At 42.9% G+C, this 17,034-nt stretch overlaps 1 protein-coding gene across 12 annotated transcripts in view; it reads right to left on the bottom strand.

Moving 5' to 3' along the window:
• EBF1 (EBF transcription factor 1) overlaps window positions 1-17,034 on the bottom strand; it is a 334,576-nt gene that overhangs the window by 81,919 nt on the left and 235,623 nt on the right. For 6 of the 12 annotated variants that reach the window (XM_038414384.2, XM_038414386.2, XM_038414379.2 and 3 more), the window contains exons 9-10: window positions 9,521-9,651; window positions 1,872-1,998 (exon numbers count right to left, since the gene is read on the bottom strand). In XM_038414384.2, coding sequence (XP_038270312.1) covers window positions 1,872-1,998; window positions 9,521-9,651 — 258 coding nt within the window. Of the gene's footprint in view, window positions 1-1,871; window positions 1,999-9,520; window positions 9,655-17,034 lie in introns of all 12 variants that reach the window. The other 6 variants (XM_038414382.2, XM_038414385.2, XM_038414378.2 and 3 more) reach the window with 1 other exon arrangement.

Below are 17,034 nucleotides of genomic sequence, written 5' to 3'. Positions count from 1 at the left end.
TGCAAACAAAGATGTGAAAAGTTAAAGAAAATCAAGCTTAAGCCCTTCTTTGTGTTTTATAACGAAGACCTGAAAATTCTCTCCCAGAGAAAAATTGGGGAGGTGGTTTCCTGCTGCTTTTTATTTGTTTGCATCTGCATTGTGGGCCTCATCTACTCAAGAAATAGTCTTTGATGACTGAAGAACTTGTGAAATGATGGCATCTTGACAATCATGAGAATGAAAATTGAGAGGGAGAAGGATTTTCAGTCAAACTGTTTAAAACTCTGGGTCAGATCCTCAGCAGGTATAAACCGAAATAGCTAGTTTACACCAACTGGCAGTCTGGCCCCTTGTTTCTCTTCTGCTCTTGTTAACATTTATTAACGTCCAGGCTTAATCAGCTTTATGTTTGTTAAAGATTCGAGCCTCCTACTCATTCTTTTAAAGTGCTAGCACTCACAATAAACCAGCTCTGAGACACCCAACTGGTGTCTGCAGCTTTGCAGGAAAGACCACACTGGAACACTGACAGGCCTTCTTTATCCATCATAAAGAAGCAAATGACAAGCCCAATTCTGAGAGGGTGAGGGGGAACAACAACAGATCTTTGTCGAGCATCTTTAAGCAACTCATTCTGTGTTGATGAAACCACACCAAAGCTAGCCTATCCAGCTGGTACACAAAAGCCCATATTCTGCCCTCTATCCCTACGGCAGCTCAGATAGACGCCCTTGGTAGGGTGACCAGACAGCAAATGTGAAAAATTGTGATGGGGGTGGGGGATAACAGGAGCCTATATAAGAAAAAGACCCAAAAATCTAGACTGTCCCTATAAAATCGGGACATCTGGTCACCCTAGTCCTTTGGCACATATCAAGAGCAATATCTGGGCCTTAGTGTGCTTGAAATGTGTCTCATAGCCACGAGCTTTTAGAATATACCTTATACGTAATGTTCAGGGAGATAACAGGAAGGGAGAAGGGATCTATACTGGCTAAGTCTTTGCCACAACTCAGGAACACAGTTAAAGAACATGTAGCACAATCTACACTGTAGGTCTAGGCAGACTCTAACCATATTTAGGGACAAGCATGGTGGAAGCTGGTCCAATGACATTATTTTTTGTAGTGCAGCTGGGTCCTATGGGATCGACACTACACTTTTTATAAAGTCAGTAGCTATTTTATCGCCTGAACTATTTTAAGGATAGTTCTTATCCACGCACGTTATGGGTTAATAAGGTTCCTAACTGTATGGGACCTCCTGGCAGTGTCTTTAAAACCAGCTCCACCCATCTCCCACTCAGAGACGCTGGAGGGAGGAATATCCCAAAATGCAATACAGCTCAGCACCAGTGCACCTCCGATCTCTAACCCTGGCAACAGCCGCTGAGGCAGCATGGGGCGGCTGCCCAGACCTCCTAGAATGCAGAGATAAACACAATAGTGCAGCATTGTAGCTGTGAGCAGGCCAACATGCTTCTGCTTGGGAAATCGCTGAGGCCTGGATATGACGGATGTGCTGCTGTCCCTGCATCAGATGAGGATATCACAGGCTGCTTGCGTTTAATAGAGGTCTCTCTGTAGTGTAGACAGACTCCTGGGTGGGATGCTCTACGTGCCTTTTGATGTTTTGGCCCTCACGCTCTCCCTGTTTGTCTATCTAGGCATGGATACAGGGCTTGTCACCATGATACCCATGTACCTGCTTCTATCCTGAGTCTTCTCCTCCTTTCATTCCCCCTTCCAGGAGGAGATAGAGGCAAATATACTCAGCCACAACTGCAAACTCAGCGCAGCTTTTAAGGAATGACAGCAGCATCCCATAGAGTGGCTGAGAGCCCGATGCCCTAGCTGTGCATGTTGTAGCCAATACGAACGCACGCTTACCTGTGTAAATGAATCTTCCAGGTGTTCCCTTACAGAACTGCTTAGACTTGTAGGACAATGTGACTTCTACCACACCAGGGATATGTCGGGGAGGTGTCTGAACTCGAATTGCATGAGGGGTAATCAGCTAGAAGAAACCATTGGGAGAGGGGAAAAAAAAAGCACAGTTAGATGCAGAATTCTTCTCTAACAACACTTTCTTCCTAGAGCTCAGTAAACAAAGCTTTGAAACGTGTAATTAACCTGTCAATGTTTGAATACAGACTTGATGTAACCCATATGAAAGCCAGTGACACCAATATTTACAAGCGTTCTCCTTACCTGCCAAAACAACATTATCTCTGTTTTCATACATGGCAGGCACATGCTTCCTAGTGGGAAAATTAAGCCTGCCTTAATGCAATGAGTGCACCTAGCATTCAAAGGATGCAGTTTTTATGCGCAGGGATCGTGGCAATACCAAGTTCAAGTCCTCGCACCAACAAGTATACTTTACAATAAGATGATGGATGTGTTAAATAGAGTCACAAAGCCACAGAGTTTAAGACCAGAAGAACCAACCAGATCATCAGTTCTGACTTCCTGCACATCATGGGCTACTAATCTCCACCCTGTTACCCCTGCATTGAGCCCAATAACCTGGATTAGAATAAAATATTTCAGTCTTCAGAGAACTAAATGACTGTGTGCCACAGGCAGAGACGCACCCAAGGTGCACCACTGCCTGAAGCCCCTGCTAGGGCAGGGATTTGATTTAGTGAGATATTCCCCGATGATTCTAGCAAACAATCCATGCCCCAGGGTGCAGACAATGGCAGGGGCCTTGTTTTTTTTTTTTTTTTTGCCTATCTGGCCTGGGGGAAAAATCCTTCCCAACCCCAAAAATGTCAGCCGTATCAGTTTTAAGTGTCTGAACAAGGACCATTGCAATACAGCACATAAAGATTGAATGTGAAGTGCACTAGGCCTTCAGAGTCACTGGAGAACATGTGCCATTCCAAACATTGAAACATGCTAGCTCTGAGTCTGCCAGCACTCACCTCTGTACCAACTGAGTACACAGCAAGCTACCAATTTGATTTGGGAGCCTCTCACCCTCATCTTGAAGTGATGTAACTGATTACCCAGGGGGCTCGGCAGTGCCAAGTCAGGCTCATTAGCTATTACAGCTTGCCCTATGCTGGTTGTGCCATGTCTAAGACATCTTTTAGAAAAATAGCCAAGGACTTTAAAGACTGATGTGCTACCCACCATCACATCATTCTGTGCCTTTTCCCCTCCAGGATGGCTTGATCTGAAGAGACAAAGGCTACCCACAGCTTAGAATTTCTCAGCATTTACTGGTCTGTCACCACTTTTGTGGTCTTTAAATATAGCTTGTGGCATTTTCCAAGACCTCTTCCCTGGTTCCCAAGAAGTGTCTGACCTATTTATGGCACATTGTTACATAGTGAGAGATGGGAAGAGTTCAGCAAGTTTGCTGTTTGGTTCTTTACAAACAAACAGTTTGGTTCTCCTTTGTCCTCTGAAGTAAGTATGTTTAGCTGTGTTTAAAGCCACACATATACAACACTCAGAGTAGCAGCCATGTTAGTCTGTATTTGCAAAAAAGAAAAGGAGTACTTGTGGCTCCTTAGAGACTAACCAATTTATTTGAGCATAAGCTTTCGTGAGCTACAGCTCACTTCATCGGATGCATGTACTTCACGAAAGCTTATGCTCAAATAAATTTGTTAGTCTCTAAGGTGCCACAAGTACTCCTTTTCTATATACAACACTGTCACCCACACATTCTCAAAGGGTGAACCTTATGCCTAAAGTCCTATGTTCCAGGATGCCTGGGTTATATTTTGTTCGTGTCTAATTCAGACCTTGGTGGGTAGGAAAAGGGATCAAGTAATTCTGTTTTATAAACAAGCGTGCTCGACATCGGTCTGCAAGAGGTCACAACCACCAAGAGTGCTTAATGCTGGGTGACATGTCAGGGATTGTCTTTAGTGTCTAGGGAAAGGTTCAATAAACTGCCTTCTCGGGATTATTATTAATTGTTACTTATAACACAACTGCACCTATGAACGCCAGGCAAAACCAGAGCCCCACCGTGCTAGGTACAGTACAGACAAGTAACAAAGGAGGGAGTCTCTGCCTCAGAGAGGCTGCATTCAAGGATCAGAAACGTAAATGATCCGGTTAGATTCCTTTCACTGCCCTTAGGGATACTGATCACCATATAGGAACTGAAGGGAGAACTGAATTCCATGGCACTTACAAATTCGCTGCCTAGCTCTATGAATCCAACTCGCAATCTAAGGGTCTGGTCCATGCCAGGAACTTTTACTACCCTGAGTGGTTCCATTGACTTCAGTGGGACAAACACCTCACAGTAGTCACACATGATGAGAGACAGCATGATGACAGGCATTGTGATCCAGTGGATAAGGCCCCGGACTGGGACTCAGGAGATCTAGTGTGAAACCCTGAGTCTGTTCAAATCAACAGCAAAACTGGCCAGGTCATCCCCGGGTTCTACTAGCTATGCCATAACGCCAATGACCTACTGGGCAAGTCACTTCGCCTCTCTGCCCCTGCTTCAGGTCCCCTCCCACTCCTCCTAGTCTAGTCTCTTTACCTTGTGTGATCTTCAGGACAGGGGATGTCTATATGTATCTACAGTAGGGCCCTGATCTCAGACAGGCACTGCAGAGTCTAGATGCAGTGATAGGACAATCCCTGACATGTCACCCAGCATTAAGCACTCTTGGTGGTTGTGACCTCTTGCAGACCGATGTCGAGCACGCTTGTTTATAAAACAGAATAGAGATATGCCAAGATGCAGTCTCTGTGATTCAGAGATTAAACCCAAACCCCACATTAAACTTCCACCTTCCCCAAACTTCGGGGCAAGTCTGATCGGGATCTGGACATCAACTTAGCACTGGGCCCCTCTCTCCTGGGATATTTAACTAAACTGGGCTAATTTTCTGGCATCTGCATCGGCTATTTTATATCATCTCTCCTCAGTCAGTTGGGACCCAGAATGGATAGGATTAAAACCACAGATACAGAGGTCTTCAAAAGAGAGGGAGGTATTTGTGCTTTAAAATCCAACACATATTCGGATTTGTATTTGTGCAACAAGCCTCTTTTCTTTCTTTTTTTTTTTTTTTTTTTGGTTTGCTAATATATTCTAGACATTCTTGTGTGATGCAACATCATTTCACACTACGGAGACTGCCCAGTTATTTTCTTAAAAGAAAAAAATGGCATTATATAAAGTTAAGATGGTGTTACGTTTAGTCACTAGTCTATTTTTGCCTCTGTGAGCACTGGTTTGTGGTTACAGAAGGGATTACAATTGGTCAGAAATTTAGTTTGGATTCTGTATAAAGAGGGCCATTAAAACAGAAGTGAGGACAAAAAACCAAAATCTTGGACCCACTTAAGTTAGTAGGAGTTTTGCTGTTTCCAACAGAAGCAGCCTTGAGCCTGAAAGGGTCTGCACAGAGGTATAGGCCTAATTTTCCTAAGTGATTTTGGGTGCCCAGCCTCAGACGCTTTAAAGAGCCCCGATACTTAGAGGGCGAAAGCCCCAGCACTTTTTCAAAACCAGGCTCCATTAAAGGGTCCCAAACTGGGCCCTCCAAAATTGAGGTGTCCAAAATTAATAGTCAGCTTTGGAAATCTTGGCCATAGAATTTGATTCAGCAGCATAAAAATCAATCCCAGCTTCTGTGCTGTGCAAGGGTAGCGGAGCTGATATATCGGGGTTTTCCATCTTTTCTCAGGATAAAAGTAAAAAGCACATTTCCAGCTGACTCTGTGGAGATGCAGGAATGTTCCCGGGCAGGAGAATGTTCAATGAAACAATCAATTTTAAAGAAAATATTGCACAATATTGATGAGAAACTAATTTTGAATTCATAATCACGAGTATTTGCCCTGAAACCTGATTCCAAGAGTTAAACTCCTCCAATCAGGGGCCAGAAACTCCCACGCATCTAATCAGCAGCTCGGATGTGGAATACTCACAACAATTCACAAACCAAGAACATTCACTGAGGAACAAATTCTGAGGAACAAATCAGTCTGTTCAAGACTGTTCTCAAACAGAAAGAGATGAAGTTTGTTGAATCGATTGTTTGTTGTGAGTCATTTGCCCAGTTCCAATGTGCGCAAACTATACCAAAATAAAAGGAGGACTTGTGGCACCTTAGAGACTAGCAAATTTATTTGCGCATAAGCTTTTGTGAGCTACATCTGATGAAGTGAGCTATAGCTCATGAAAGCTTATGCTCAAATAAATTTGTTAGTCTCTAAGGTGCCACAAGTCCTCCTTTTCTTTTTGCGAATACAGACTAACACGGCTGCTACTCTGAAACCTATATCAAAATAGTTTGTCAGTTTCAGAAGTCACATGGAGAAAGGTATTAGATAGCCCATTTCACTATTCTTTATGAAAATGATTTTAAAATGTGATATTTTTAAAGTACGATGAGAGTTAAAGATGAACTGAACTCAGTGGCTTACGGTATCTGCATTTCTGCACAAAATTAATGTGACAAATTAAGTTTTTATTTAGCTCTCCTCTATCTGGGAAAGGTTGTAATTATGTTAGAGTGTTTACAACTAAAATATAGCTTTAAATAATAAATATGTGTTTCAGGAAATCATTTTAAATCTGCTTCTTTAACATAATCAACTCCATTTCAAGTCTCTGAATATTTCAATTGCAAACCTTGAATACATGTAAAATAAATTAAACCTATATTATTTACATTCCAAATTATTTATAACAAATACAGCTTGACAGCAATAAAAAAAATTTAAATTAACTTTTTTCTTTTTACCTTGCTTCTGACATGTGATGGGAATTGTACTGGAAATATCTATCTATCTTAGGTACTTACATTGTCCCCATTACAATACTATCTAAGCACCCTACAATCTTTAATGTTTATTTATCCTGATAGCACCCCTGGGAGGTACAGCAGTGTTGCTACCCCATATCACAGATGGGGAACTGAAGCCCAGAGACACAAAGAGCCCCACTGAAATCAATGTGAGTTGGGTGCTTAAATACCTTAAAAAATCTGACCCTAAGTGATGTGCCCAAGGTCACGCAGGAAGGCAGAGCAAGAAATTGGACCCAGGTGTCTTGAGACCAAGGCTGGAGCCCTACCTACTTTTTCTATGCCAGTATAGTCCATGTAAATAAAGTTGCACGTGTATCCCATATTAAACTTGAGAAGAGCTTACTGGTGTTCGAGGTATTTTAGTGGTTAGCAGAGCTCTGCAAAATTGTGCTTAGTCCAAACATTTGTCCTAGTCCCTTAAGTCCACTGCAATCAGAACTCCTAATGCTGCCAAGGAGAGCACAGTGAATGGACTGTTTGTAGGACTGGGTCTAATTTCTTGGGTTTCCATACGCATGGGTTTGCTTTCCTCCCAGAACTCAAGTATTGCTTTGGGTTTCGTACAGCTTGGTCAAAAACTACCAAGCTTCACTTGGTTCTATGGCAAAATCATGAGAAACTAAACGTTTCATATGGTTTTGAAAATAAAATCATAAATCCAACCAGGTTTGCTCAAAGGTAGCCTCACATTTGCAAAACGTCTGACAAGCCTGCTCTGAGTTTTGCGCTTGCAAATGAAATACAAAAATCTGAAGAGCTTCATTCCTTCCTCGTACTGGATAGCTACATTTACTTTGGGTACTGAAAATCCAATGGACATGTTTCGAAAGGAGAAAATATAATGGCTGGCTTATCCTGTCTTGTGTATGTGGATACTGTGTGTAGTTTGAATTATTTAGAGATCATTCAGCTACCTTCACGCATTTTCAGGTTCGCTTTTAATGGACTCCTGGTTCTTTCCGCAGTCATATCTTTTCCCTTTGGGATTTCATATTCCATTTCTAGGTTACAGAACTGCAGTAACAATTTTATAGTGAAGGCTGTATGACAATTTCCATTCTAAGCCCAATTACAACCCACTCTCTAAGATTCACAAAGAAACAAACTAACTCCTTTCCATCTGAATTTTCCCATAGTCTGAGTTGATGACAAGGCCTTTCCACCATCCATAATAACAATTGATTCACCAGCTTTCAACCTGGCAATCTCTGAAGCTACCAACCAATTACCTTTATTAATCACTAGAACTGGAGTTTAAAATGGAAAAGCCAATCTTAGGTACATTTCCTGCTGCAGCCTCTACACCCTCTTCCCTTCCTAACTCTTCACCTTTCCCATTAAAAGTCTTTAACTATAATGGCTCCATTCCTGCAGATCCTCATACAAGCAAAGCCCCCACTGAAGTCAGTGGGGAGCTTGGTCTACATAAGGGCTTCAAAATAGACCCCATTTATTACATCTGCTTTGTAATAATACCCTTTCATCCATCTGCATTGGTCTTCCATGAAGGGGGAATGAGAGAGAGAGAAGTGAAGTCCACTGCAAATTGTAGAGGGCACCCTTCCTATGGAAATTGCTCCCAAATGTGTAGCAGATTCATCCGGGGTAAAAGGGTAATATCTGAAGCAAATTATAGGACTGATTTAATATTTAAAATGTACAGTCCTGGGCATTAAAAAGAAAGGGGGGGGGGGGGAGACAAGCCTCTCTTTCAAGCTTTTTTGACTTAATCCTGTTTAGTTTAGGAATCACAAAAGGCAACTCTGCACCTGATTACTAAGGAACCTTGACTATCGTGCCATGATCTAAATGTCACTGGGTGTGTATTTATATAATTAATTCAGTAACGCTGGCTTGTAGCTAACATTAGGAGGTTTACTGCAGTACTAAAGTCACATAAATATCGAATCGAGGTAAAACTTCCAACACTGCCTTTAAGGCCTCATGAATGCAATATCTAAATCATTCTGTCGGAAGTATCCTGGTGCCAGAGAACCAGTGGGAGTTTTGCATGGATTTCTGTGGGCCTGTATGTTACAGGAGGATAGTTCTGTTGATATCTCTTGTGATGTAATGTTTCACTGGTGTTTGGGAAACAACAGAATTAAAACCCCATAATATGAGAGAAGAGATGGAGAAGGAAATTAAGAAAAATGAGCAATGGAATAGAGTAAAAAAACCAGAAATGAGAGAGAAGAAAGTCTCACTTTGAAGCATGAAGGACTCCGGTTGGTGGGATACTTTCCCACAGTGGGTTCAGTTCAGTATATCAAATGAAAATTCTCCAGTTGATGCTTAGAACAAAATAACTAGAATTTAGGACCTGCTATTCTGAGGTTTTGGGCTTCTGTACCCACCGCTGAAGCAAATGAGCGCTTCCAGGACATAGCACCTCTGAAAAATCAAGATCTCGCACATTTTTATTTCATTGGGCCCTGGACCACGGTCATGTTAAATGCAGAATCCTTCACAGAGACGAGAGCTTATCCTTTACTCCTCCCTGAAATAAAAGCCATTGGGCTAAATTCAGCTCTGATGTTAGCAGGTGCAACTCCACTGGCTACACTGGATTTGTGCCACTTGCAAATTTGGTCCTGTTTGCACAGAATTGGAGGAGCAAAAGAAGGAATTCACATCTAAACCTTTGTAGCTGATTTAGCTTTGGGCCCAGAAGAAAGACAGGCCTACTATAAATTAGACAAAGCTATTAGACATTAACGTTCAGACAACACCTACCTCACTCCAGACCAGCATGGTGCCGAATATGACCTGTAACCCATCAAAGAAATTGTCTCCTATGATGATGACAGTGGCACCTCCTGTAGTCCATCCTTCACTCGGGCTGATAGCTTTGATACATGGTGTAGCTGCTTTTCAACACACATGAAAAAGAGAAGTATTTGCTATTAGAACTGGATTTTAATGACAGACAACTTGGGGGGGGGGCCGAGGGAGATTTCATTCCCTCCCTTCCCCCCACTAACATGAAGATTTCAGAAAGCTCATTCTTCCTTACTTGTGCATGTGTCCCCAGTTAGGTCTTTGGAGAGGAGATTTTTTTTTCCCCATTAATTTTTGTCTTTGTGCTTCTATCAAGACAATAAACATTTTTTTAGCCTAGGCGAAGAAACTCACAGCATGATAGACACAGACCGACGGTAAAAAGGAACAAATTCCGATAGTTAGTGTATATTTAAATGCTGAGTACTTGATTCAACAAAAAGATAATCTGGCTACCTTTATTGTCCATTACAATATATGAACTAACCATAAATACTACGGAAAATGTTAGTTAAATAAAAAAGGACATACAACTATATTACTTAAATTCTTCTGCAACAAGATCCGTGTTGTTCCAATGTCAAACTACCCTGCCGCACTGCAATACTACAGCAATTGTCAAAATAAATATCTGCTACCAGGTCAAAAATTGTGCAATTAAGAAAGATGTGCAATGCACTTTCAGATGGAAGAAGTCCCCTGCCACGTGTGCACAGCAAACCTCGACTCTCACATATTGCCTTTCCTGCACGATATATGCTAAGTACCTTTCGTGAGGGTGATGAGAGGGCAGTCAAAGTTAAAGCTGTCAGCACTCAGGGCTAGACCTGTATGTCACAGCACCCTGTAGGTTTTAGGACTTTAGAGTCACAAGTGAGCTGAGCACTGCACGAAGGCAGAATAGGGCAGCAAAATATTTATAGCCTGATTCTCTGCACTTACACTGGAGTAAATCAGGAGTTAACTGGCCTGAATCCAATGGCGTTATGCTGCTGTAAAAACAATGCAAACCAGAGGAGAAACAGGCCCTCAGTTAACTGTGTCAGTGCAGGCTGATGGAGTGGCCGTTTGCCAATTTGCCTGCAGTAGCAGACTCTCAAGAGCCAGACGTGGGCAGAGATATTAGAGATATGGGCACAGACGGAGAGCAGTGTAGGACTTGATCCTGCATACCACCCAGTACTCCCATCTAAGGCCCTATGTGGACAAAGAATGGAGGACCCAATCCTTACATTATATTTGTGCACAATATTTCACTTGTGCCTATTCCTTGAACAGCTATACAAGAGGAATTGTTTAAAAAACCAACCCATCAATAAGTATAAGTTTTACAAAAGAGGTCTGTATTAGAAATAAATGATAGGCCAGGTCCTCAATTGGGGTGAAATTCTGGCCCTACTGAAGTCAAATGGGAGTTTTGCTCATTGAGGCCAGGATTTCACCCCTACGTCTACTGGCATAGCTTCACTGAGAATGGGGTCCTCAATCTGCAGGTGTAGGCCAATTTATGGGGAGGTCATTAGCAGTTGATCATGGACTGTATGTTAGTAGAAAGGCTGGGCAGATTGAACTGCCTGTTTGGTTTATTCCAGGGGTCTCAAACACGTGGTGGCCCGTGGGGCTATTTCCTGCGGCCTGCCAGCTCCTCTTGGTCCCCCTATTCCCCCCCCAGCATTTACCTAGCGCGGCTCCAGCCCAGTGCACATCGGGGGCAGGGCAGGCTCCCCGCCTGCCTGCCCCCCCTTGCCACTCTGGGAAGCGGCCGGGACCTGGTGGGGGGGGGGCACAGGGGTCTGCGTGTTGCCCTGTCCGTTCCTCCAGGTACCTCCCCCGAACTTCCCATTGGCCGCGGTTCCCCATTCCCCGCCAATGGGAACATCGGGGGAGGTACCTGGAGGCGCGGCCAGGGCAACATACAGACCCCTGTGCCCCCCACCCAGGTCCTGGCCGCTTCCCAGAGCGGCAAGGGGGCAGGGCAGGCAGGCAGGCAGGCAGGAAGCCTGCCCTGCCCCCGGTGCGTGCCAGGCCGGACCCACCCCCCGAACCCTCCTGCAGTTGAACCCCCTGCCCTGAGCCCCTTGCTGCACTCCTCCTGCACCCCGACCCCCTGCCCTGATCCCCTTGCTGCACCCCGCACTCCGACCCCCTGCTCTGAGTCGCCTGCCACATCCCGCACACCTCCTACACCCCAACCCCCTGCCCTGAGCCCCCTGCTGCACCCCGCACCCCTCCTGTACCCCAACCCCCTTCCCTGAGCTACCTGCCACACCCTGCACCCCTCCTGCACTCCCTGAGGACAGGGAGGGGGCAGAATTGGGGTGGGGATTTCAGGGAAGGGGTTGGAAGAGGCGGGGCAGGGGCAGAGCCTCACGGAAGGGGTGGAGTGGGAGCAGGGCAGGGACAGTATGGGGTGGGGTGGTCAGTAGTGTGGCCTTCAGGCCAAGGTACTAGTCCTCATGTGGCCCTCATGGTCATTTGAGTTTGAGACCCCTGGTTTAGTCATTTGAAATAATTGCCATGGTGCTCAGAACTTGTGTGCGGGTATTTTTTTGGTCTAAACCTAAAGGAAGTAAATAAAACAAGAAAATAAAAGAGACCGTGGCAGGCAGTGTGCTTTAAATCACTTTTAACACAAAGCGCTAAAAAAGCACTACGTATTAATGTTATTCATTAGGTAAGTGCCAGATGGTAGGAGTTGAATTGATGCACCCAACAAGACCCCTCCTTTGAGCCAACTGGGAAGGTGGGCGGGCAAGGGGACGGGAATAAGGAAGGAATTGGAACTTGTTGAATCGCCACTAGCAGGACATGTTTCTGTGGATATTGATGCAGAAAAGCTCCAGAGTGACAGATGATGTACACAGGATGCAAACAGACCCTGTCGCCACTTGCCAAAGGCTGTAAGTGTCAGACACAAACTTTTCCACTACTTAAGATGATGGGCGTGCCAGCTAACATGAAAAAAAACCCAGCCAAAAATCATTACATTGCTCCAAACTTGGCAGTGGGCAGCACTTCAACTTTTACATGAACTAACAAAAGAAACATCCTAAAATTACAGGCATGAAAAGGCAGCACACACACAGAAGTAACTTCAATATGTTTAATTTGGATTCAAGTTTCTCGCATAAAACTGCATAAAAACTTTGGAAAGCCCAAACCAAACACTTTCCTTTTTAGTGAGCTCACAGCAATGGATTTACCACTAAACCAGTTTTTCTAAATGTCATCTCACCCTTTCACAAAATCCAATCATTTCACCAATAAAAATTAAAATCAATTCCAAATTACACAATTCCTGATATTTATAGTTGATGGTGGGTATGCACACTGCAATAAAAATCCAAACATAACCAGTTCTCCACATGTCAGCAAGAGGAGCTACTCCTCTTAAGGACTAGAAGACAAACTTCAAAAAAAAAAAAACCACTCCAGGCATAAAAACTATTTGAGACCCTACATCATTAACTGAAAGAGTATGCAGCCTTCACAATTACAGATTCAGTTCATCTTTAAAATGAACGTAAAGTATTTTTTGTAGTTGCGAGACCCAATTACAGGTCCTTACCGTCTTGACGTTTACCTTGCAACTTTTTTTTTGTATCCTCAACATGGAAATCAGTGAAGGGCGCTGAATTCCTTACAATGTTTTACATGTTTGGCTCTGATCCGGCAAACATTTACGTTACCCGCTTAACTTGAAGCACGTCTATGCCCTATCAAAATCAATGGAACTTTAAGGAGCTGCCCAGACGCTTTCCCAAATTGAGGCTCTGAGCCCTGATTAATCAAGGCACTTGTGCATATGTGTAATTTTAAGCATGTGACCAATCCCAGTGAATGGTGAACATGAAAGCTCAAAAATGTGTCTCTCTCCCCAAAGGAAGTTGGACCAAGAAAAGATATTCCCTCCCTCACCTTCTCTCTTGAACATTTAACATGGCACACACATTTAACTACCTTAGTGAAATTGTCAACAATAGCACTGGAAATATAGTACCCCGAGGACCTGAACTCAGGTTGGGGCAAATTAATGAACAAGGGACTCGTTTTAGAAATACAGTGTGCGTCACCGGAGATGTGATCCATTTACAGTGGGGTTGCATTTCTGATTGTTCATGGAGCCATGGGATCTCTCCCCTTTGGGGCAATACACTTTCAAGTGACACTTCCCACCTTCCCCCATGCACCCACAGTGTTTTGTTTTAAACATATTTGGTTTGTAAATGTAAAGATCTACATCACTGCACAAGTCACAGCCCTGCACTGGAAGAGTTAAGGAAATGCAGTGCTCCCAAAGTATCCAGCACCGGCACAGCGCAAGCGACACATGGGGGAGCAGCTCACTGGAACTTCAATACCCGCCCACTATTTATTGCCCCAGCACAGAGACAGGCATGGTTCAGCTCTTAGTGCCACATATATCTGTTAATCATTTGGCATCTTTAACTGTATTTATCTTCCTGGGAGGTATTTACTTATCAGCAATGCTACAAAAATGGATGAGAAAACTGAATAATGTCCTGTGGAAAATTCTGATATTTCTACATTTGCTTTGGTTTCAAAAGTACAAAACATTTAAATGGGGGGAGGGGGGGAACTGTAGAACAAAAAGTTCCAAAAAGTTTCATTCCAAAATATCAAAATGAAAAATGTTAACATTTTCAATCAAAACAAAAATGTCCTTTCAAAATGTTCACAGTTCGAAAGTTCCAAATGTTCATTTGAAATTAAAAGTTTTGCTTTGAATTTTCCTATCAAAAACCCGAAAAAGTTCACTGAAATTGACGTTTTCTGTGAATAATTTTGTTTTCGACGAAACTCCACACTTCATCAGGCAAACCTGTCAGTGAAAAATTTTTGACCAACTCTAACAGTAAAGTAGTGACACATGCCCACTTGATAAAACAGGGCAGAATTCAATTCCAAGCTTCTGTAAGAGTTATCATAATAAACAACAGTGAATGCACACACACTTTAAAATAATGAAAGGCAGACATCCCAACTGTATCCTGAACCAAAAGAGCTTGCAAGTGTCACTGCCAGATGCCATTTAAAAAAAAAAATCACTCAGACATTCACTGTGAGTGTACTCCGTTCACAGCATCTTCTCAAAGCAGAGTCTCTGGATTGAATAAACACGGGAGACCACATTAACTGCAACCTCTCAAACAGCACATGTGAACCTTGCCACTTCTGATTGAAGATGATATGGCCATATCTTACACCCATAAAAGTTTGCTTGTGGTTATGAGCATTAACGAGATCCTCTCATTCCTTGCAAGACATTGAGAAAAATAAATGTTGACATGTGTTTTGCTGTGCATCTCCTGCTATCTGTATTAACAGAGAGAGATGTTAAGCATCTAGGGTGAAGTCTGGGAGATTTGCCACTGCCTTCAATAGAGCAAGGATTTCACCCTCAGAGAGAGATTTTTCAAAAACGCTTAAGGGATTTAGGAGCACAAATCCCATTGACTTTCAAGGGAACTCATGCTACTTAGGTGCTTGTGAAAAATCTTCCCCTTCTTTTCTGGAGTGTTGGTGCATTTTCACAACTTTCCATAACTGGATGTTATGTACAACTTCAGCGCATAAGAAACAAAAGAGAAGAGAAAAGTTTTTTTTTTCCACTGAGGAGTTGGGTGTGTATGTATGTGTGTGTATGTCTGCTTTTTCCCCCCAGACACCAAAGTAGAGGAGACTTTCCTTCCTTCAGACTGTGACAATAAAATGATTACCCTGCCACAGTTTAGCATAATGGTTCAGAAATGCTTGTGGCATATTGCAGAGTTAAAGTGGAAATTATTAGGTAGCTCTTCTTTGTTATAATAATGATCACTCCACAAATAAAAGCTCTTCTCCCAAAGGTACTGCAAGGCACAAAATGCTAATTCTGAAGATTATGTGTGCGCTTTTATTAAATATTACTATGCCCTGTCTGTTTGAAGGCTTCACTGCTCTGATTGTTTTATGAGTGCCATGTTAATGTCAGCCCCATCTCGCTAGCAGCAGGCACACATTTTACCTTTTGTATGAGAGTTGATCAAAGGCCACGTGCTGGGGGAATTGCTGAGAAAACACGGACAAGCGATAAAAATCCAACAGATTAATTGGTTTAAATTTCATTTCAGGGTGTTGAACTTTGGCTTGGACCGCTAATACTACACTACGAGTCAGGGCCTAATTACCAGATTTCCAATTTGCCTCTGAACAATGGTTGGGAGGGAGGGAGAACAGTAGTAATAATCATAATAAAAAACCCTTACAGCCTCTCGTACATATTTAACAACTAATGTTCTGTATGCAGACAATTTCACTGGAGACTCAAATAGCCACGGAAGACAGAAGAAATAGCAGATGCCTCCAGGACCATCAAACATCCTGATTTACAGAATCAATGCGAGAGTGAGTCAAGTGCCCACACACATGCACCAGACCTATCAGACTCTTCATTAGGGACCTGAATTTATAAGTGGGAATTACATTTTACCCGCTCGTAGAAATGATCTATGTCACTGATAGAAAAGAGGGGCCAGAGGGAAAACGGTGTTTACTTCAGGGTTTATGGCTGGCTTCAGGAAGAAGGGTTAATTGAGCTCAGAGGTTCGTGCTCCCTGAGGTGAATTAGCAGGATGCACAGCTATCAGCAGGGTTCTGGGGCTGCTCTTATTTTGTTTCTAGAATCTACTTGCGCTATGATTAATATCTCGTTTGTGCTTGAGACTGTAAGAATGACCCGGTGTGCCGTTTGTATCATAAAATACTGTTTCGCCCTTCATTATCCAGAGATGAGGCTCTGGCAAAAGTTGTAACAACACAACAGGACTTAAAATTATGGGATATGGGCTTGCATTTTTTTAATATGATGGACTCTGATAGGCAAACATAATGTAATTGCATACAGACAGGTAAAGTTGGGAATTCAAATACAGCTACCATATGTCACAAGAAAATTTTAAAAGTCAGGTAAGATTAAAATGTCTGCCTGAAATTACATGCATTTACATATTACATTTTCCAAGCTAGAACCTCTGGCCAAAACTCTTCATGGAAATCAGCCACTGACTAACCTCGAGTTTACAGGCTTGATCCAGCAAGGTGCTGAGAGTCCTCACCTCCTGCCCCTGATTTGGGCCCTGATTCAGCAAAGCATTTAAGCAAGTATTTAAGTCCCACTGAACTTCACTGAAGTGCTCTACAGAAACCAGACCCCCATGCTCACCCTTTGTGAGAACGGAAGGGTCTGAGATTCTTGCCTGTTGGCCATTTTCAAAAATGGCAATTTTCATGAAAATTTGTTTCCCCTCCTGCAAATTTTACTTTTCTTTTAATTTTTTATGAATTTCTTTCCTATTCATCATTCACTGTGGGCTGCTTGCATTCCCCATTCTGACGAGTCAGCTTAGTCACATGGTGGGACTCCTTTTTTTCTAGAGCTGAAAATTATCATTTTTCCAAAAAAAAAA

The sequence above is a fragment of the Dermochelys coriacea genome, chromosome 8 (genome assembly GCF_009764565.3).
Source record: "Dermochelys coriacea isolate rDerCor1 chromosome 8, rDerCor1.pri.v4, whole genome shotgun sequence".
Lineage (NCBI taxonomy): Eukaryota > Metazoa > Chordata > Testudines > Dermochelyidae > Dermochelys > Dermochelys coriacea.
Note: the sequence above shows the minus strand (reverse complement) of the source record. Positions and strands in the feature narration are given on the sequence as shown.